Genomic DNA, 23,175 nt, shown 5'->3' with positions numbered 1-23,175 from the left:
GCGCTAACATATTCCGCAGCGCTTTACAGTTTTCACACATTATCATCACTGTCCCCAATGGGGCTCACATTTTAAATTCCCTATCAGTATGTCTTTGGAATGTGGGAGGAAACCAGAGTACCCGGAGGAAACCCTCGCAAACACAGGGAGAACATACAAACTCTTTGCAGATGTTGTCCTTGAACCCAGGACTCCAGCGCTGCAAGGCTGCTGTGCTAACCGGCGTTACTATGCTCTTTATCAAATTCATAAAATGTGTGGCATTTTCTACACCAGAAATGATACTCCAGTTTCTAACTGGAGAAGTAACTTAGGCACAGCGTACGGAGTCACAAACCATTGAGAAGGGACACTAAATTTATTAAGTGGCATGCTTCTCTTAATTTGGCACCATGTACTTTGTCAAGACTGGTGTAGCACAAGCTTGTACTATGCCAGTCTTGAAGAATTGTCCCCAAATAGTCCATTGACCATAAGTCTATGCATTGTCAAAATGAACCACAGCCTATAAATCATTTATAGAAACTGACAAAGATTGTTGTGACATCACTGCAATTAAAAACACAGCATTAAAAGTTAAAAAGAGCGTTACACTAGCTTGTGACTAGAGTTTATTTTTCCATTAGCAGAACATAGCTTCCACAAAAAAACAATAGGAATAAAGTTGAACACGATGGTGACATAATCACAATAGAGCACAGCGTAGTAACTGAAAGTCCATTGTGACATCGTCAATCTAGAAAATGACCATGGTTTACACTATTGTCACATTATTACAATAAAACACTGCTTATAAATGACGTCAGACTATTGACATAACAATAGATACTGATTAGAAAAAATGACAAACATGATTCTGACATTGTCCCAATAAAAGACAGTTAAGAGGCAAAACAAACAGTACTGCAATATCTTCACAATAGAATACAGATAAGGCATCAAGACAAAAACTATTGTGACACCATCAGGGTATGTGCACACATTAAGTATTTGCAGCAGATGTTTCTGCAGCAAAATTGTAAAATGTGTGTGTTTTTGTCAAGTTTTTTTTCATATCTTTATTATGTGTTTTTACTTGTTTGTTTTCTATTCATTTGAATGGATGAAAAATGCAGAAAGAATTGACAAGCTGCAGATTTGAAAAAATGATTTGAAGGTTCAAACCTGCAAGTAAACTGTAAGCCGCATGGGCATCAGAAATCTCATTCACTTTGCTGGTACTGTAAACTGCTACATTGCACACTGCAAAAACGCAATGTGTGATCAAGCCCTTAGGCTGCTTTTCCATCAGGTTGTGTCCCCATCGGAGCATATGTCCAAAATCCCCTGCAAAACTGGGTCCGGACAGCAGTGGTGACGGCAGAGTGTATGCCAGCCATCACCATTGCAGTTTATTGCCTTAGACACATATGTCCGGACACTGATTTGCGAAGGATTTCGGACATATGCCTCAACGGGAGGACAGAACGCAATATGTAAGCACCCTTAGCACACAGGATAAAGATGAAAAATATAAACACACCCTAGGAATAAAAGAATAGCATTGATAACATTAAGCAAATATTATGGCATTCTCACAATAAGACACAGTAAAGGAGTTAAAGTAACACCATTGTGATACATGACTCTAGAAAACTACTTTAAACATACAAAATGTTAACATCGGCATGTGAAAATCTTGTAAATGATGTTGATGATGTTCATTGTCACATTATCACAGTGGAACACAGCCTAGTGAAAAGTTATACTCTTTTGTGACATTTTCACAATGGGATGCTGTTTCTGGAAACTGGCACAGGTCATTCTGAGAGAACAATAGCTTTTCAACGAAGAAACCTTCGATCGTGACCACAGTACAATATAACACACTTAAAAAGACCAAATCCAATGTGACATCATCAAAGTAGAACAGTTGTCTACATCAATGGTTCTGTCTCAGTATACTCAATATTTTACATGACTAAATCTACATTTATTTGTTACAGAACATTGTTTTTGTTATGCCATTGTGTAAGTGAGGAATTATTGGAAGAATATGCCATCACAAGTAACCACGGATTTCATTTTTATTTCATAAATCAGTAGTGCAAGTGAAAATAAGCATCTTTGCAACATATCTTATCAGATAAATCTGCTTCTTTCTCCTTCTGGATTGATCTTGCATTCTTAATTCATGGTTCTATAGTGAAGACAGATTTTCCCATTAGTAAGCTAGAGGCAGAGAGACATTCTACTGCTAGTTCTCCTGGTATGACCGTTATAGTTTTACATAAAACTTTATAAGCATCGCCTGTTATCTCCTATCTTAGCAATGGAAAGGTCCGTTATTCACTGAAAACTGATTTTACCTGCAGATTTAAGACATTTGAGTATGAACGATCAGTCCAGTAGGAGGCAAAAGCAGATGTGACTGAAAAGACATATTACAGAGTTTCTTATTTTTGTGTATACTTTGGATTCCTGAAAAATGCATTTAAACAATGGTTATTCTTTCAGTGATGGAATGTGATAGCATAGTGCTATTCCTTCCTGAAATGAGTAATGCCTCTTTAGCGCCCAGCACTGCCAATAACATCTTAACACACAAATCCTATTCATCCCAGATATTTGCCCCCAAACACTTCTTGCTCTTTTGCCATCTTACGGGAGATTTTCCTGCAGTCTTTCACTAATTGGGTATTTGCATTAAATGTAGTCGTGTTTCTTACCCTGGCAATGTGAGGTGATGGTTCTTCGAGGCATGCGCTTCTTTGTGAAGTTAATCACATAGTTAAATCATTCACTTCACAATGTTCAATAATCATTACCTTTTGAATGAATCATTTAGTAGACATTGCCCGAAAGCAGGATAACAAATGCACACCCCTTACGGGGGGGAGATCTCTTTAGAAAGTCCTCTTTCCTTACTGTATTCCACTTGATTGATGCTGCTTGATGCGAGCTGGAACTTAGCAAGGCTTATTCATTATTCATAACGCCGCTGTATTTGTAAATTGTATAGCAAGCAATGAAAGGAAGTTTTGGAGCCCAACTAACCATAATGCAACTATAAGGCAACCAAGAGACTGGAAGAAGTTAATCACCAGAAATAATTCTTTTTAAACTGATTGGAAGCTCTGGGATAAAGCATCATCTGCTCTGTTTATGAGCATGTGTGATGCCAAAGCCAGAAAAATACATATATATTTCTGTCCTTTATTTAATCCCCAAATAACCTTACATTTGGCCTATTGCTGCAATTGGACAATTAAACTAAAACCTATAGATATCATTATAAGTTTAAGAGCCAGTAGCAAATTACCTTTATTTTTGTATGTCCTTTTTCTATTTCTTGCAAGAATACTGTGTATTGTATGGCACCATGTACCATTCAGAAGAAGTTATGTAATACTGCATCTTATGGTGTTTGACTCTTTTTTTCTGTTAGATTTTGTCATGATACGAAAGCATGGGCGAAAGTGTATCAGATGGAATAAAGTTCTAAAGGGTATGCCGCAATAACTGAGATGTCTTTTATTTGTACTTGGTTTAGGTTCACTGTATCCCAGTATAAATAATGTGACTACCCTTATTGTACAATTTGTATGTGCTATTTCCAAAGGGGGATTTTGTTCTTTCAGTATATAAATCTCTTCTCTCCCTAAATGTTGCTTTGTTTTAGCTCAAAGCAATGCTGTGTTGATTCCAATTCCATTTGGTACAAGTTGCCCTTCCAAAAGAACGGAACTGTGAAAAATTAACTGTAGGCTTTCTTTCGCTTAATGCTTGAACTGTATTCACCTACTATTTCAGCTGAAATCTGCACTCAGCCTCTGACATGTTGTTCGTTAACTGCTTTGGGCAGATCTGCCATGTAACTATTGAACTATCACTCACTTACAAGTCTGATTGAAAATTCTATCACACATCTCTGTACCTTATCGATGAGAGATTAACCTGACCGGTCCCCCAGACTTTGTATTTTCGATCAACCTTTTATCATTTTACACAGTAAAGTGAAAAAAAAATCATTATATATTTATATAGTCTCACTCCAACAATTTTGTGGTACTAAGAATAAATTATTATTATTACTGTATAATAAGAGTAGAACTATTCAGTGCGTTCTCAAAATAATACAAACCATTTAGTGGTACCATCATATACGTGCAGTAGAAAACCCCATGTGACGATATGGATCATTTGTCAGGGTTTTTGTTTAGAATCAGTTATTTGTCCACTATTCAATGCAAGTAAACTGAATTTACATTTTTACTCATTGCTTACTGATTGTGTGTTTGTGACATTGCTTTATTTTATGTGACTACAAGACCTATTTGGTTGACATCACATTGGAGATTTCAATTGAACGCGCCAAAAACAACCTGATAGGAATGTAGATTGTGAGAACCTGTGGGGACAGCGAAGATTATGTCTGTAAAGCACTGTGGAATTAATGGTGCTATATGAATGAGTAAAATAAATAAGTAGATTGTATACTGTTGGGTGATAAAGTAAAATTGTAACTTCTTGTTTATACAGCAGTACAGACATTGCTTATATCAGTCCTTTTATTACTTACTTGAGGTTCTCAAGAAATCTCACACACATGTGCGTAGTGGATGACATAAAAATACATTTAACATATCAGTATGCTTTTGTATCTGTCCTTTTGCTTTGTTCAGTATTTTAGAAATGAACCCTCAGTTTTGGTTTCTGTACAGCCCAGCGCTTGCAATTCTAATGTATAATCCAAACCGAGATTAGAGAGATCCAGATTAAATTGAAAATTTCAGTTGTAGTGGAAAATGTATTATTTCAAAGACTTCAGGGCCAATTCATTAAAGGTACCGTCACACTAGACGATATCGCTAGCGATCCGTGACGTTGCAGCGTCCTCGCTAGCGATATCGTCCAGTGTGACAGGCAGCAGCGATCAGGCCCCTGCTGTGCTGTCGCTGGTCGGGGAAGAAAGTCCAGAACTTTATTTGGTCGCTGGACTCCCCGCAGACATCGCTGAATCGGCGTGTGTGACACCGATTCAGCGATGTCTTCGCTGGTAACCAGGGTAAACATCGGGTAACTAAGCGCAGGGCCGCGCTTAGTAACCTGATGCTTACCCTGGTTACCATCGTTAAAGTAAAAAAAACAACCGCTACATACTTACCTACCGCTGTCTGTCCTCGGCGCTCTGCTTCTCTGGTCTGGCTGTGAGCACAGCGGCCGGAAAGCAGAGCGGAGACATCACCGCTCTGCTTTCCGGCTGCCCGGCGCTCACAGCCAGACCAGAGAAGCAGAGCGCCGAGGACAGACAGCGGTAGGTAAGTATGTAGCGTTTGTTTTTTTACTTTTTAGGATGGTAACCAGGGTAAACATCGGGTTACTAAGCGCGGCCCTGCGCTTAGTAACCCGATGTTTACCCTGGTTACCGGGGACCTCGGGATCGTTGGTCGCTGGAGAGCTGTCTGTGTGACAGCTCTCCAGCGACCAAACAGCGACGCTGCAGCGATCCGGATCGTTGTTGGTATCGCTGCAGCGTCGCTTAGTGTGACGGTACCTTAAGACTAGCCTTTGGCATGCCAGTATAAATGAACACGTTTGCTAGATTATAATTCATCAACTTCAAAGACCGATGTACATTTCTGAAGTAAATTGCTCCACTAAGGTGGTGTAACTTTTGTTGAAGTTGACAGGCAGGCATAGCCACAGCCTGTCATCCCCATGCAATGCCCATATAGGTGTAGCTGGCCTTGACTGCCATGAAAATTACAAAAGTCAGAATAGTTTCGCACAGCTTCTGCAAAAATATTACCACTTTTGTGCCAAAATTGTGGCATTAGCACCTTGAATGAAGCGGTCCCTGTATTTTCACAGTGATAATCGTAATTTTAAATTTTTTTGCATAAATCAGCAGTATAAGCAAATATAAGAGACCTTGTAAGGCTGTTTTTGATTTTGATTCAGATCCGCAGCGGTTTTGGATGCGCGGAATTGCATGAAATCCGCAGTGTAGTGCACAAGCAATGTTAGTCAATGTGAACTTGACATTTGGTGCGTACATGCTGCGGAAAAAAAACGTGGAATTGCAGCGTTTTTTTTCCGCAGCATGTTAATTCTTTTTGCGAATCTGCAGCGTTTCCGCACCCATTGACTTCCATTGTGTCAGGCAAATCCTCAGCAAAACCGTAGGTTTAAAAAAGATCTGAAGATTTGCTGCAGATGTGCCTGCGAAAAACACTGCAGATCAGGAGGGGGAAGAGTGTGTGTGTGGAGTGTGGGTGGATACTGTGTGTGTGGGCGGAGACTGTGTGTGCGGAGAAGATGTGCGTGTCTGTGTGCAGGTGTCTGTGTGCCTGCGAGGCTGTGTGTGTGCGGCTGTGTTTGTGTGTGCGGGGCTGTGTGTGTCTGTGTGTGTGTGCGTGTGTGTGTGTGCGTGGGTCTGCAGGTGTGTGCAGGGCTGTGCGTGAGTGTGCGGGGCTGTATGTGTGTGTGTGTGTGTGTGGTACTCTGTGTGTGTGTCTGTATGTAGGCAAGCATCGTCCGATGGGATTACTAGTCCCATCCAGCTATGCCTGCTACAGTGACAGGTAGCCGGATGATGGGTCAGTAGTAGTCCCATCATCCGGCTACTGTGTTGAAGTGTAAAAAAAAACAAAAAACACACACATATAGACATACAGTACATACAGTACATACAACATACAGTACATACTCACCATACAGCTAATCCATGAAGCCCTCGATCACCTGTAAAAAATTAAAAATAATAAACCAACAGTATACTCCCTGATCCAATGTAATCCATTTAATAACGAGTATCCCACAATGATCTTCCATGGAGAGCTGTCACATCGGCAGATGCAACCGCTCTTCAGGAGCTCCAGGATACAATGACGGAAGGTATCCTTCCACACTGCATCCCTCTGCTGCTGTGAGTACAGTATAGCTCATATTGTCACTTGCGGCACCGCTGCGTGGGAAAATTCTCACAGCAGTGCCGTAAAGTGAGAGGCAATTGAACCCTCAGTGATAACACTGCAGGAGCCATTGTCTCCTGTCAGTGCATCACTAGATGCCTATAGAGCTATCACATCTTGTGATTTGACAGCTCTATAGGGGAGATCGTCGTGGGGCACTCGTTATTAAGTGGACTGTGTCGGACCAGGGAGTTTTTGTGTTGGTTTATTATTTTTCCTTTTTTTCCAGGAGATCGAGGGTGTCGCATGGATTGGCAGAAAAATAAAGATGGCAAAACTGTGTAGTGTTTTATTTCATTAAAATACTTTATTCTGCATGTGTGTGTTTATTTAGCCCATTAACAACTATAGGATTAGTAATGAATAGGTGTCTTATTGACGCCTCTCCATTACTAAGTCGGCTTGATGTCACCTTACGAGTCAAAGATGACATTAATCCTCTATTACCCCATATGCCACCACTACAGGGCAGTGAGAAGGGAAAGGCTAAGTGCTGAAATTGGCGCATCTTACAGATGCGCCATTTCTGGGGCAGCTGAGTGCTGGTGTTTGTAGCCCAAGGGGCCAATATCCATTGTCCCTTCCTAGGCTATGAATATCAGCCTGCAGCTGTCTGCATAGCCATTTCTGGCTATTAATTATAGGGGGACCCCACGTCATTTTTTGGGGGGTCTCCCTCTTTTAATAGCCAGTAAAGGCTAAATATACAGCTGCGGGCTGTATCCGCACATCAACCACATTCAGATCCTTCAGATGGAACCTGAAAACCCACCTCTTCAGGAAACCCACCTCTTCAGGAAAGCCTACAGCCTCCTCACCACTACTGAAGCTACCGCCTCACCAACACCGGTGCTCCTACAACCCTCAACCTATTGTCTCCATCCCCACCATCCTGTAGAATGTAAACCCGCAAGGGCAGGGTCCTCGCCCCTCTATATCAGTCTCTCATTGTTAGTTTGCTTACTGTAAGTGATATCTGTAATTTGTATATAACTCCTTCTCATGTACAGCACTATGGAATCAATGGTGCTATATATATAAATAAATAATAATAATATTCATAGCCTGGGAAGATACGTGGGTATTAACCCCTTCCCAGGCTATAAACATCAACCACTAGTCGCTGGCTTTCCCTCTCTGGCGCAGAAAATTGTGCAGGAGCCCACGCCATTTAAAAAAAAAAATTTTATAAATTAAACACATATTGCATTTAATGCAATCCCTGCAGCTCCGCTGCCTGCAAGAGAAAATGGCAGCGGAGCAGAGCTGCAGGGATCCATCCTGCTTCCTATCTCACACAGCAGTGGTTGAATGACATCATCACTCAGCGCCGCGGCTGTGTGAGACAGGAAGCTGACGGTGATTATGCAGCTTCAGGATACCTTGTGCAGAGGTGAGGTGTATGTGTGTATGCAGAGACGTGAATGGTGCTGTGTGTGCCTGTGTGTGTGTGTAGGTGGAGGAGAAAGCAATGATGGGGGTGATGGAACAGAAGGCAATGATTGGGTTAACGGAGAAGGCAATGATGGGGATCATGGGTCAGAAGGCAATGAATGGGTTGATGGGGAGGGCAATGACAGGGGTGGTTAGGAAGAAAGCAATAATGGGGGTGGAGAAAAGGGCAATAATGGGGGTGGCGGGGAGGAGGAAATGATAGAGGTGATGAATGAGCAATAATGGGAGTGATGGAGAGGAGGAAATGATGGAGGTAGTGTAATGAGCAATTATGGGGTGGTGGGGGAAAATGATGGTGGAAAGGGCAATGATGGAGATGGCAGGGGAGAAAGAAATGATGAAGGTCGTTGAATGGGTAATGATGGAGGTGGTGGGGGAGAAGTCAATGATGATGGCAGTGTAAAGGACAATGATGGGGTGGTGTGGATGTGGCAGTGATGGAGGTGGTGGAATGGGTAATGATGAGATGTGGGGCAGAAGACAGTGATGATGGCAGGGGAAAGAACAATGATGGGGTGGTGGGGAAGATGGCAATGATGGAGGTGATTGAATGGGCAATAATGGGGTGTGAGGAGAAAGCAATGATGGAGGTGGTGAAGAGGGCAATCATAGGGGTAGGGGAGGGGGCAATAATAGGATGCAGGGGGATAATGAGGGGTGTGGGGGTTGGGATGGCAGGAAGGGGATTTATAATGGATTTAGTAACAGGGGAGGTGGAGGAAGATGTTATTATCAATTATTATGTCTAACACAGTCCCTTAGTATAAAGTGTACTCACTTATATATTGCCCAATCCCTTAGTATATAGTGTACTCACTTATGTATATCACAGTCCCTTTATTGTATAGTATACTCACTTATTATGTATAACACAATCCTTAGTTACATAGTTTCCTCTTTTGTTATGTATAACACCATCTCATATTACATGCCATCCTCTCTAGTTATATATGATGCCCTCCCTTATTATATAGCTTCCTCTGCTGTTATGTACAGTGCTGTCTCTTACATAGTGTATTCTTGTTATTTTTGTTATTCACAGCATCCTCTTTTATTACATAGTCTCCTCTCTTATTAGATATAAAATGACTACTGTTGGAGGAGCTGGTAATCAGACTACCAGTCCATCAGCTCCTCCTTTAGAAAAGAAGTGTTTCCATGCTCCACCAGCCATCACTGCATTATACAGCTAACAAGACAGGATGGTATGTAATAAAAAACAGGGCTCTATAAAATCCAATATGTAAGGGACGGCGCTGTACATAACAAGAGAGGGCACTGTATAATAAGGGATGGCAATATACATAATAAAGAAGACTATGTAATATATACATGTAAATGTCTGTTGCTATATACATACAGTGCCTACAAGTAGTATTCAACCCCCTGCAGATTTAGCAGGTTTAATAAGATGCAAATAAGTTAGAGCCTTCAAACTTCAAACAAGAGCAGGATTTATTAACAGATGCATAAATCTTACAAACCAAAAAGTTTTGTTGCTCAGTTAAATTTTTATAAATTTTAAACATAAAAGTGTGGGTCAATTATTATTCAACCCCTAGGTTTAATATTTTGTGGAATAACCTTTGTTTGCAATTACATCTAATAATCGTATTTTATAAGACCTGATCAGGCCGGCACAGGTCTCTGGAGTTATCTTGGCCCACTCCTCCATGCAGATCTTCTCCAAGTTATCTAGGTTCTTTGGGTGTCTCATGTGGACTTTAATCTTGAGCTCCTTCCACAAGGTTTCAATTGGGTTAAGGTCAGGAGACTGACTAGGCCACTGCGACACCTTGATTTTTTGCCTCTTGAACCAGGCCTTGGTTTTCTTGGCTGTGTGCTTTGGGTCGTTGTCTTGTTGGAAGATGAAATGACGACCCATCTTAAGATCCTTGATGGAGGAGCGGAGGTTCTTGGCCAAAATCTCCAGGTAGGCCATGCTATCCATCTTCCCATGGATGCGGACCAGATGGCCAGGCCCCTTGGCTGAGAAACAGCCCCACAGCATGATGCTGCCACCACCATGCTTGACTGTAGGGATGGTATTCTTGGGGTCGTATGCAGTGCCATCCAGTCTCCAAACGTCATTTGTGTGGTTGGCACCAAAGATCTCGATCTTGGTCTCATCAGACCAGAGAACCTTGAACCAGTCAGTCTCAGAGTCCTTCAAGTGATCATGAGCAAACTGTAGACGAGCCTTGACATGACTCTTTGAAAGTAAAGGTGCCTTACGGGCTCGTCTGGAAGGGAGACCATTGCGGTGGAGTATGTTACTTATGGTATTGACTGAAACCAATGTCCCCACTGCCATGAGATCTTCCCGGAGCTCCTTCCTTGTTGTCCTTGGGTTAGCCTTGACTCTTCGGACAAGCCTGGCCTCGGCACGGGAGGAAACTTTCAAAGGCTGTCCAGGCCGTGGAAGGCTAACAGTAGTTCCATAAGCCTTCCACTTCCGGATGATGCTCCCAACAGTGGAGACAGGTAGGTCCAACTCCTTGGAAAGGGTTTTGTACCCCTTGCCAGCCTTGTGACCCTCCACGATCTTGTCTCTGATGGCCTTGGAATGCTCCTTTGTCTTTCCCATGTCGACCATGTATGAGTGCTGTTCACAAGTTTGGGGAGGGTCTTAAATAGTCAGAAAAGGCTGGAAAAATAGATAATTAATCCAAACATGTGAAGCTCATTGTTCTTTGTGCCTGAACTACTTCTTAATACTTTAGGGGAACCAAACAGAATTCTGGTGGGTTGAGGGGTTGAATAATAAATGACCCTCTGAAAAAACTTTTCCCAATTTAAAAAAATAAACAAAGAAATAACATTCTTTTTTGCTGCAGTGCATTTCACACTTCCAGGCTGATCTACAGTCCAAATGTCACAATGCCAAGTTAATTCCAAATGTGTAAACCTGCTAAATCTGCGGGGGGTTGAATACTACTTGTAGGCACTGTATATATATATATATATATATATATATATATATATACCAAAAAGGAAAAGGAACAGCACAGAAATACTTATCTTCAGGTGCAGAGCCCCAAGACGATCTGTCCAGCGATCATCCACATTTATAAATATCCAAAAATGAGGCAGCACTCCATAGCAAATGTCAAAAAATGTGCAGGTTTAATATACCCACATGTTGTGGCGACGTTTCAGCTCGCAATGAGCTTTTCTCAAGCCTTGAGAAAAGCTCATTGCGAGCTGAAACGTCACCACAACATGTGGGTATATTAAACCCTGCACGTTTTTTGACATTTGCTATGGAGTGCTGCCTCATTTTTGGATATTTATATATATATATATATATATATATATATATATATATATATATATACTGTATATATACAAAAAAGAGGAAACAGCACAAAAGAACCAAAAATAGAACTCCGATGCCTCGCGGCGTGGCAACGCCACGGACAAAACAAATCCCCTCTCAAGATTTGAGATGCGGTTTGTTTTTAAAATGAATTTTTGTTTGTGGGAAAACCCCTTTACTGTGACCGGCTTCCTCTGCCTGTAGACACGTCGCGCATCTGCCGCCGGGATCAGCTGAATGATTCACTGCACCTGTGCGTAATTCGTGCAGGTGCAGTAAATCAGACCGCTGCCTTCTTTGTGCAGACAGATAGCAGTGGTCACATTAAAACGGCGCATGCATTCCTCCTGTACAAAGATGGCGGCAGTCAGTGAATCATTCGACTGATCCTGGCAGCAGCGTGTTCGTGACGGTGTTCTGCTGGTGGTCCCGCGCAAGAGGCTGCATGAGTGTGTTTGTATGTGATTGTGAATGTGTGGTGCGTACGGCATATAGAGTTTGTGTGGTGTGACGGTGTTCCTCTGGTGGTACTACGCAATAGGTTGGTACCAGCAGCAGTTTCCATATTGAGACACCGATCACTTGGGTGTCCCAATATGGCGGTCGGCGAACTTCTGCTTGGAATTCTGGGATATGGTGACATCTGCATTCTTGAACATTTTTCTAGCTCCTCCCTTTCCTTTCTCCATAGACTTTTATAAGCAGCAGTTGTAATAGTATCTCTGTGAGCTAAAAACATCTTCTATATTTGAGCTGTAAATTCAAATAAAAGGATTCTGAGTGGTAAAGAGACATTTTACTTCACAATATATTTTACAAAGTTTCTTATCTACATTTGTGCCATTGATTTATAAAACAAATAAACAAATTACTCTTTAAAATCTAAATGAAAATATATAAAATATCAATTAGCTCTGGCATTGCATGTGAACTTTCTTTTTTTTGTTTCACAAATTCAATGATGGATTTTGTATTTTTTACTGCATGCTTTACATTGTTGCCCATTGTTTATGGTTTACTTTTTAATGTAAAATGTGTTTTACTGTTTATAAAGCTCTACTAAAAAGCCTTAAATGCACAGCCCAAATTACAAAAGGTCTCTGAATAACTGAAAATGGGCTTTGAATTATTCAGAATATATAGACATATTGCAGGTTATCATTAAAGAGGTATTCCCATATCCAAGATCTTATCCGAATATGTAATAAATGTAATAATAATATTAGCAAATACCTCCAATTAGAAATGTAGTATAGTTTTTTATTCCTCATGTCTCTTTCCTCGTGTGCAGGCATTGCAGGACCTTAGGTATCCATGGTTACCACCACTTATATAGTGACAGTTTAGCTAGTTGCTAATTGACTTAACCATGGATACTTAAGGTCCTGCAATGCCTGCACATGAGGAAAGATACATAGTGAATCAGAAGAACTATACTACATTTCTAATTGGAGGTATTTGCTAATATTATTATTATTATTATTACACTAACTACATATTGGGATAGGATTTTGAAGATGGGAATACCCCATTTAAGGATGCATTTACACTGGCCAATTATCATGAACAAGCGATCCTTTGAACCCTCATTGTCTGTTAATTATCCAGTGTAAACTGAGAACAATAACTGCCTACATGCACAGAAAGATCTGTAGTAAATTATTATGCATGCTTGGGAAGTCCAATTGGCTTGCCTAAGCAGGCTAGCAAACAACCGCTGGCAAATTTGTAGCCCATTGGTGGCGTTTAATTACCACAATTGTCCAGTGGAAACAACCCTAAGTGATAATGTAGTCTGTCAGAAAAGGTGAGCGATTGTCACAACTTTTGGGGCTACTGGATGGACATTAATCACCCAAAAAGTAATTCTTATTGTAATTACTCAATAGCACCAGGAAATGTACATTTTTAATGAGTGGAAGTGTCACATTCTTTATGTATTTTAAAATAAATTAGCACAATGTATATCTATAGCCACTATATATAAATGGGGGCTGGATAGGTGACAGAAAGGATGCCTAAAGTTGTCTAAATGTCCTATCGATAGGGTAGAAGATGGTCATTTTTCCAATCTTCCTACCTTTACAGAGAATCAGGGGATGTACTGTAATGTAATTTCTTTTTATCATAGTTATTTTGCCAATGGATAATATGAACAGTTTTTATTTTTCATCTTCTCACAGAATACTAGGACATCTAGGAAGAAATTGGTTAAATTGAGAGAATTTTAAGGTTCGATAAACGATTAGAAGGGAGTCTACTGAAGAATAGAGGATGGAATGAGAAATAGCAGTAATACATCTGGAGGCTTACATGTCACATTATTAACTTCCCATCATATTAGAAATTGCATCTGTGCCACATTTGTGAATAATGACAGCAATAGTCTTGTATGAAAACACAACTAAACAAATAAGATTTGAATATCTGTCATAGTTCAGTTGCAGGAGAGAAACGAGAAGTAATCGTATTATACTGTTTCAATACACTTACATCAAATTGTCAGTTCTTCTTATTTCACTCTATGTCTAAAGACTCTACACTGGAAGTGAAATGTACTTATGAGACATTGGTAGCTACAGCAGTGTTCTAGTGCCAGCGTGTAGTCAATGAAGTCATGTGGTGCAAATCCAAATCTAAGCCAAATCCACAAAAAAATGTTACCTGGTTAAATAAGGAGTAAAATGTGTAAGCACATGCTGTAAATCATAAATCAAAATCTTATCCCATTTTTTTAATGTTTTATAAAAAAAATTACAGCAAATTTGGATAGGAATATACAAGCCACAGTAGAGATTTAGTCACATGTATTTGGTACTTAAACATGGCAAAAAAAACCATGTGATAAAAAAAATCGTATTTGATATTGTGTCTAATTCAAAAAAAGAAAACGGAAAAAGACAAATACCAAAAAAAATGCTATAGAAAGAAAAGATGGTGAAGGGGAATAAAGCTCCTGGGAAGATACCCAAAGCCTAGACCACAAAAGTTCATCCAGGACAAATGTAATTTTCAACTTTGCAAATATTTGTCCTGGATGTCAAATAGGATTGAGGCGCATTTTCCTAGTGACAATATACCAATACATTTTTTGGCTTTGGACAGAGGAAATTAAGCATTACACAGTCCTTAAGGCCCCTTCACACTAAGCGACGCTGCAGCGATACCGACAACGATCCGGATCGCTGCAGCATCGCTGTTTGGTCGCTGGAGAGCTGTCACACAGACCGCTCTCCAGCGACCAACGATGCCGGTAACCAGGGTAAACATCGGGTAACTAAGCGCAGGGCCGCGCTTAGTAACCCGATGTTTACCCTGGTTACCATCCTAAAAGTAAAAAAAACAAACACTACATACTTACCTACCGCTGTCTGTCCTCCAGCGCTGTGCTCTGTTCTCCTCCTGTACTGTCTGTGTGAGCACAGCGGCCGGAAAGCAGAGCGGTGACGTCACCGCTCTGCTTTCCGGCTGACCGACGCTCACAGCCAGTACAGGAGGAGTGCAGAGCACAGCGCCGGGGACAGACAGCGGTAGGTAAGTATGTAGTGTTTTTTTTTTTTACTTTTAGGATGGTAACCAGGGTAAACATCGGGTTACTAAGCGCGGCCCTGCGCTTAGTTACCCGATGTTTACCCTGGTTACCAGTGAAGACATCGCTGGATCGGTGTCACACACGCCGATCCAGTGATGTCAGGAGGAGTCCAGCGACGAAATAAAGTTCTGGACTTTATTCAGCGACCAACGATCTCCCAGCAGGGGCCTGATCGTTGGTCGCTGTCACACATAACGATTTTATTAACGATATCGTTGCTACGTCACAAAAAGCAACGATATCGTTAACAATATCGCTATGTGTGAAGGTACCTTTAGTCACATGATTGGTTTATCTATATGAAGCAAGGATAGGGCAGGGCCTCCAATGGGAAGTATAATCTTTGTAACTTGAGATGGGTGGACCCCTGGATGTTCGGGTCCGGTGGGTTCTGTTGTTTTCCACGCTTTCATGCAGATGACGGAGTGACAAACAACCAATGTTTGGGGGCCAAACCCAAGCAGTAACATGGATTTCCTGGTCAAGTCCGTGTTCAGTGTTCATGCCCGAACAATTGATGTTCAGTATGGGTTTATCCATCTCTATTTGTAACCTTTTTCCCTTCTAGTCAGCAGATAAGAATCACTCTAATCTGAAAATGAAAAGGAAAAGCCAGCTCACAGCGACAGCCTACTTCTTTCTGGAACTTGTAGCAATGTTTCTACTAGGGACAAAAAAGGTCAACATTTTCAGAAAGGCGATCCAGCGCAACAGATATAAAATATTGAACATCTTAGAAAAGTTTTAAAAGCATCATTACATCCAAATGTTGTGCATTAGCATAAACACAAGGCGTTTCTGGTTCTCGTGTCCATGAATAAAGTTGATGCGTACATCGGAAATACGTTGATGTTTCTTCTAATTGCCCTTTTTGTATGTAATGATGCTTTTCTAATTTTTCTAATGAAGTTGAATGCTTTAGATCCACTCAGATAGATCCTCTTTCTAAAAATTATACCTACTCTAATGCTTCAGAATTCCCAAATAGAGTAATTGAAAATGTTTTCTTCCAAACTGGTTAACACAACTTTAAGCTCACACATTCCTATATTTTCTCCCACAAACACCTAAAAGACTAATAGTAAAACATATTCCGAGTTCTGACATTTATTTTTCTCTGCCATTGCATATTCTACATCAATTTAATATATGTTCTGTTTTTATAACCGCACAAATTAAAATTACCATTATTAATAGCAGCCAGTTATTGAATTAAAAATGTAAATTTACAATGTTCCACTCAAGAAATCATAATACTCTGTAGCAGACAGACATTTACCAATATTATTTTTCTTCAGTAATGCGAAGCTTGTGCAATTCTGGCATTAGGGTGGATTGGGGGGTCAATAATTTCGCTACCTGCATAGAGAATATCACCGTATTGTTGTTAGAAAATATCACCGGTATTGTTGTTGTATATGCTTCCTAATGTACAGAGGAAAGAGAACCATTCCAAACCAAATGAAAAATTAAAGACTAGACACATGGCAGCAGATGAGTCAATTGGCTTGGCATGAAGATCAATCTTCTCTCTATATCATATGGAGAAGATGAAAAGCGTAGCCAGTAACTGATGTCTCACATTGATTCTGAAAATTGATAGTTATAACTGAGATTTTTTTTTTAAAGCAAACCTGTCCATAAGATTGTGCACAGTAACCTACAGACAGTGTCAGGTCGGCGCCGTAATACTGATTAAAATGATACCTTAGTTGATGAAATTCGTCTTGTGGTTGTTGTCTAATCTTTATTTGCAGTTTTCAGTTAATGATATGCTCGTGCTCGGGGGCGGCCTGTGGGGGGGTCTTTATGTGGTGCTCAGCTTAGATATTCATCTGTATGACTTCTGACAGGTCATTGATCCCTCAGTGACCTCCCCCCTATTTTACATACTGCATATACTATTGTGGGGTTGAAAAAAAAATTCAACTTCATCAAAATGGCGCCTGCGCTGTAGCATGATGCATGCCCAATATGTCTATATGTATTTATGTTTTATTCCCATATTATCGTGGGGTAAAAAAAATGATCATCATCAAAATGGCGCTGGCGGCACCTGCACAGTAGCATCTATCAGAAAGCAATAGATGCCTCAGCGTAGGCACCTTTCTGTTAGAGAAAAAAATTGGCTCCATCAAAAAGGTGCCTGTGCAGTAGCATATATCGGTGATAGATGCTACTGCGCAGGCGCCGCCGGCGCCATTTTGATGGAGGCAGTTTTTTTCTTTCTCTAGCAAAATGGCCCGGCAGTAGCGCTTGCGCAGTAACCTTTATTGGATATCAGAACAGGAACATGATAGATGCTACTGTGCAGGCAGCAACGCCGGATTTATTTTCATAAGATACGTTTTTTTCTCCACAATGGTGTAGGCATGTATCATGCTACAGAGCAGGCGCCGCCGCCACCATTTGGATGAAGTTTAATTTTTCCTTTCGGAACCCCTCAATAGTATATGCAGTATGTAAAATATGGGGCAGTTCAATGAGAGATCAGTGACCTGTTAGAAGCTATACAGATGAATATCTAAGCAGAGCACCACATAAAGCCCCCCTCACAGGCCGCCCCAAAGCGCGAACGTACAGTATCATTAACTGAAAACTGGAAATAAAGATTAAACAACAACCACAAGACAGATTTAATCACCCAGGTATCATTTTAATCGGTATAACGGCGCCAACCTGACACTGTCTGTAGTTTACTGAGCCAAATACCGCTGACAGGTTCACTTTAAGGCTACACTTAATTTTCGACAATTACATAGTTTTCTAGAGATCTGGCGGTGAAACATTACAACATATTTGCCTTGATGTTTCTCAGATGTTTTTCTGAAATTTTAACAAAAATGTTATCTTTTGAAAAGGCTCGTTTTATTAAACTCCTATGTCATCTTTTTTTACCTGGCAGGTTGGCGATCAAATTATTGAAATTAATGGGGAAAGCACAAGAGACATGACACACGCAAGAGCAATAGAACTCATCAAATCAGGAGGAAGGCGAGTGAAGCTGTTACTAAAGCGTGGAACAGGGCAGGTCCCGGAGTACGGTGGGTTTTCACTTTCTTAATATTCTATTTGCAGTTAAACTGTTCAGGGAAAGAAACATGTTTTTTTACTTTTTCTGAAAATTCATTTTCTGCATAGATTTTACATAATTTATAAGAATAGCAGATGAAAGCCTCTCAAGTGCACAGTGTTCATGTAGTAAAAACACCCTTCACTGAATGTTGGCATCTGAGCGAGAAGGGAGTTAGAGTGCTCTGTCATTTGTACCACGGTCCAGAGGATTTCACAATTACACTTTGTTCAAACTTTCTGAACAGTTGTAACAAGAAGTAGTACTTACAGTAATGGCAGAACTGTGAAGTTCATGCAAATCAAAAATAGCCATGTTAGATAATATGAGAATGTATTTTATATATTATGTATTTCTGTTGAGCTCAAAAAATTATATTTATACACCTGACACAAGGGAATAGCAATTTAGTTTCAGTAATGTAGAGTGGCTGGGCATATGGAAAATTAATTAAAGGGAATCAGTCACCAGGCTTTTGCGAACCTACCTGACAGCAACATGATATAGGGACAGAGACTCTGATTCCAGCTATGTGTCACTTACGAAGCGGCGACTGTGTTGTATTTTTATAAAATCACTGATTTATCTGATGAAAATCTACCAGTTTTCTGCATGCTGAGCTCTGCACAACCCCACCCACACCACTGATGGCTTTTTGTGTACACTGTGCATAGGCAGAAAGCTGGTAATCATTGGTGGAGAAGGATTTATACACAGCTCATTTTTACTAGTCCGCTAGTGATTATCTTCTGCTGTTGAAAGTGATTTCATCAAAACTACAGCAAGCAGCCCACTAACACATCGTTGGAATCCGGATCTATGTCTCTGCATTATGCTGTGCTCAGATTTGATAACAAAAACCTTTGAGCATTTAGTCCAGCATCCTTTAACGTCTATGATTTTAACCCCTTCAAGACCTTGCCCTTTTCCATTTTTGCTTTCTCGTTTTTCTCTCCCGTCCTTCCCAGAGCCATAACTTTTTTATTTTTCCGTCAATTTGGCAATGTGAGGGCTTGTTTTTTGCGGGACAAGTTGCACTTTTGAACAACATCATTGATTTTAGTATGTCATGTACTAAAAATGGGAAAAAATTCCAAGTGCGGTGAAATTGCAAAAAAAGTGCAATTCCACACTTGTTTTTTATTTAGCTTTTTTGCTAGGTTCACTAAATGCTAAAACTGACCTGCCATTATGATTCTCCAGGTCATTACAAGTTCATAGACACCTAACATGTCTAGGTTACGTTTTATCTATGTGGTAACAAAAAATTCCAAACTTTGCTAAAGAAAAAAAAATGGTGCAATTTTCCAATACCCGTAACTTCTCCATTTTTCATGATCTGGGTCAGGTGAGGGCTTATTTTTTGCGTGCCGAGCTGATGTTTTTAGAGATACCATTTTTGTGCAGATTCGTTCTTTTGATCGCCCGTTTTTGCATTTTAATACAATGTTGCGGCGACCAAAAAAACGTAATTCGGGCGTTTCAAATTTTTTCCTCGCTACTCTGTTTAGCGATCAGGTTACTGCTTTTTTTATTGATAGATCGGGCAATTCTGAACGCGGCGATACCAAATATGTGTAAGTTTGATTTTTTTTTTTTTATTGTTTTATTTTGAATGGGGCGAAAGGGGAGTGATGTAAACTTTTATTTATTTATTTTTTTTTTCATATTTTTTTAAACTTTTTTTTTTTTCCTTTTGCCATGCTTCAATAGCCTCCATGGGAGGCTAGAAGCTGGCATAGCCTGATCGGCTCTGCTACATAGCAGCGATCATCAGATCGCTCCTATGTAGCTGCATTCCTGCATTGCTATGAGTGCCGACCACAGGGTGGCACTCACAGCAAGCCAGCATCAGCAACCATAGAGGTCTCAAGGAGAACTCAGGTTGTCATGCCAACACATCGCTGACCCCCGATCATGTGATGGGGGTCGGCGATGCGCTCATTTCCGGCCCGATGGCCGGAAGCGTCGGTTAAATGCCGCTGTCAGCGTTTGACAGCGGTATTTAACTAGTTATTAGCAGCAGGTAAATCGCGATTCCAAGCGTCGCTATTGCGGGCACATGTCAGCTGTTCAAAACAGCTGACATGTCCCAGCTTTGATTCGGGCTCACCACCGCAGCCCGTATCAAAGCGGGGGTACCGACCTACGCCGTAATAGTACGGCGGAGGTCAGTAAGGGGTTAATTATATTTCTCTATTTTTTCACTTTCCAAGTTTTACATACCCATCAATGTCCATCTGATATTTCAGAGTTTGTAAAAGGAACCTGCTAGGTTTCATTAGTGCAAAAATATATAGTTTGTATTCAAGTCCAATAATGTAATTGTCTCTATGAGACAAAACTGCCAAAAATTTAGTTTTGTGAAGCAGTGCTGAATCATTTGTGTAATTGTTAAGGGAGATTGTGTCACCACATTTGAGCTATCTAGCCTATTACTATGGGCATACAGGTTATAGACTGCTGAGGAGAATGATCCCTGTATGCCACATATCAGATGTGTTGTTGTTGAGAAATCATCTTTCATCACTTTATGTAAATGACCTTTTCCAGGCTATGGGGAGGGCACTGCCTGGAAGACAACTCTGCCTCCGCACTTCATTATCCTATCTATCACCTCCCACAGCGTCACTTTGTTCCTGTAAAATCGGGGGCTCGTCTGGAAATATTGCGCCCCGGCATTTCATCACCCGGTGTTCCTATTCAGTGTTCTGCCCTCCTATGGGCATAGGCTTCATGCTCCTACTGTTCAGGTGCCAGGGAATCACTAGTACTTCGACTCCCACTGTTCTCTGGAGCTCAGAATCCTTGCAATACACAAGTACCAGCATCTTGTCTGCACAGAAAGAATGTGAAGCCTATGCCTATAGGAGGGCAGAACACTGAAGGAGGATCCCGGGAGATGGAATGTGCAGGCGCGATATTTCCAGACGAGCCTCCAACGTCACAGGGAAGGTGTGATGCTGTGCTAGGTGATACATAGGATAATGAAGTGTTTAACCCCTTCCCGACCTTTGACGCCACGTAGGCGTCATGAAAGTCGGTGCCATTCCGACCCATGACGCCTATGCGGCGTCATGGAAAGATCGCGTCCCTGCAGATCGGGTGAAAGGGTTAACTCCCATTTCACCCGATCTGCAGGGACAGGGGGAGTGGTAGTTTAGCCCAGGGGGGGTGGCTTCACCCCCTCGTGGCTACGATCGCTCTGATTGGCTGTTGAAAGTGAAACTGCCAATCAGAGCGATTTGTAATATTTCACCCATTATAACGGGTGAAATATTACAATCCAGCCATGGCCGATGCTGAAATATCATCGGCCATGGCTGGAAATACTAGTGTGCCCCCACCCCACCCCTCCGATCGCCCCCCCACCCCCCCGATCTGGCCGGTACACTGCTCCGGCTCCCCTCCGTCCAGTGCTCCGCTCCCCCCCGTGCTCGTGTCCGCTCCCCCCGTGCTCCAATCACCCCCCCGTGCTCCAATCACCCCCCCCTGCACTCCGATCCACCCCCCCGTGCTCCGTTCCACCCCCCCGTGCTCCATTCCAGCCCCCCCGTGCTCCGTTCCACGCCCCCCGCGCTCCGTTCCACCCCTCCCGCGCTCCGATTCCCCCCCCCGTGCTCCGATCCCCCCCCCCGTGGTCCCCCCCCACCCTATCATACTTACCGATCCAGCCGTGGTCCCGTCCGTCTTCTCCCGGGCGCCGCCATCTTCCAAAATGGCGGGCGCATGCGCAGTGCGCCCGCCGAATCTGCCGGCCGGCAGATTCGTTCCAAAGTGCATTTTGATCACTGAGATAGATTATATCTCAGTGATCAAAATAAAAAAAATAATAAATGACCCCCCCCCCCCCTTTGTCACCCCCATAGGTAGGGACAATAAAAAAATAAAGAATTTTTTTTTTCCACTAATGTTAGAATAGGGTTAGGGTTAGGGGTAGGGTTAGGGTTAGGGGTAGGGTTAGGGGTAGGGTTAGGGTTAGGGGTAGGGTTAGGGTTAGGGGTAGGGTTAGGGTTAAGGTTAGGGCTAGGGGTAGGGGTAGGGGTAGGGTTAGGGTTAGGGGTAGGGTTAGGGGTAGGGTTAGGGGTAGGGTTAGGGTTAGGGCTAGGGTTAGGGTTAGGAATGTGCACACGTATTCTGGTCCTCTGCGGATTTTTCCGCTGCGGATTTGATAAATCCACAGTGCTAAACCGCTGCGGATTTATGGCGGATTTACCGCGTTTTTTTCTGCGCATTTCACTGCGGTTTTACAATTGCGATTTTCTATTGGAGCAGTTGTAAAACCGCTGCGGAATCCGCACAAAGAAGTGACATGCTGCGGAATGTAAACCGCTGCGTTTCCGTGCAGTTTTTCCGCAGCATGTGTACAGCGATTTTTGTTTCCCATAGGTTTACATTGAACTGTACACTCATGGGAAACTGCTGCGGATCCGCAGCGTGTGCACATACCTTTAGAATTAGGCTATGTGCACACGGTGCGGATTTGGCTGCGGATTCGCAGCAGTGTTCCATCAGGTTTACAGTACCATGTAAACATATGGAAACCAAATCCGCTGTGCCCATGGTGCGGAAAATACCGCGCGGGAACGCTGCGTTGTATTTTCCGCAGCATGTCAATTCTTTGTGCGGATTCCGCAGCGTTTTACACCTGTTCCTCAATAGGAATCCGCAGGTGAAATCCGCACAAAAAACACTGGAAATCCGCGGAAAATCCGCAGGTAAAACGCAGTGCCTTTTACCCGCGGATTTTTCAAAAATGGTGCGAAAATATCTCACACGA

General features: G+C 41.8%; 1 protein-coding gene across 4 annotated transcripts in view; it reads left to right on the top strand.

Moving 5' to 3' along the window:
• Positions 1 to 23,175, top strand: part of MAGI2 (membrane associated guanylate kinase, WW and PDZ domain containing 2) — a 1,646,639-nt gene that overhangs the window by 1,524,004 nt on the left and 99,460 nt on the right. For all 4 annotated transcript variants that reach the window (XM_069765141.1, XM_069765140.1, XM_069765143.1 and 1 more), the window contains one exon: positions 18,228 to 18,366. In XM_069765141.1, coding sequence (XP_069621242.1) covers positions 18,228 to 18,366 — 139 coding nt within the window. The remainder of the gene's footprint in view (positions 1 to 18,227; positions 18,367 to 23,175) is intronic.

The sequence above is a fragment of the Ranitomeya imitator genome, chromosome 4, assembly GCF_032444005.1.
Source record: "Ranitomeya imitator isolate aRanImi1 chromosome 4, aRanImi1.pri, whole genome shotgun sequence".
NCBI classification, from domain to species: Eukaryota; Metazoa; Chordata; class Amphibia; order Anura; family Dendrobatidae; genus Ranitomeya; species Ranitomeya imitator.
The sequence above is the reverse complement of the archived record's forward strand: the minus strand, read 5'-3'. Positions and strand labels throughout refer to the sequence as shown.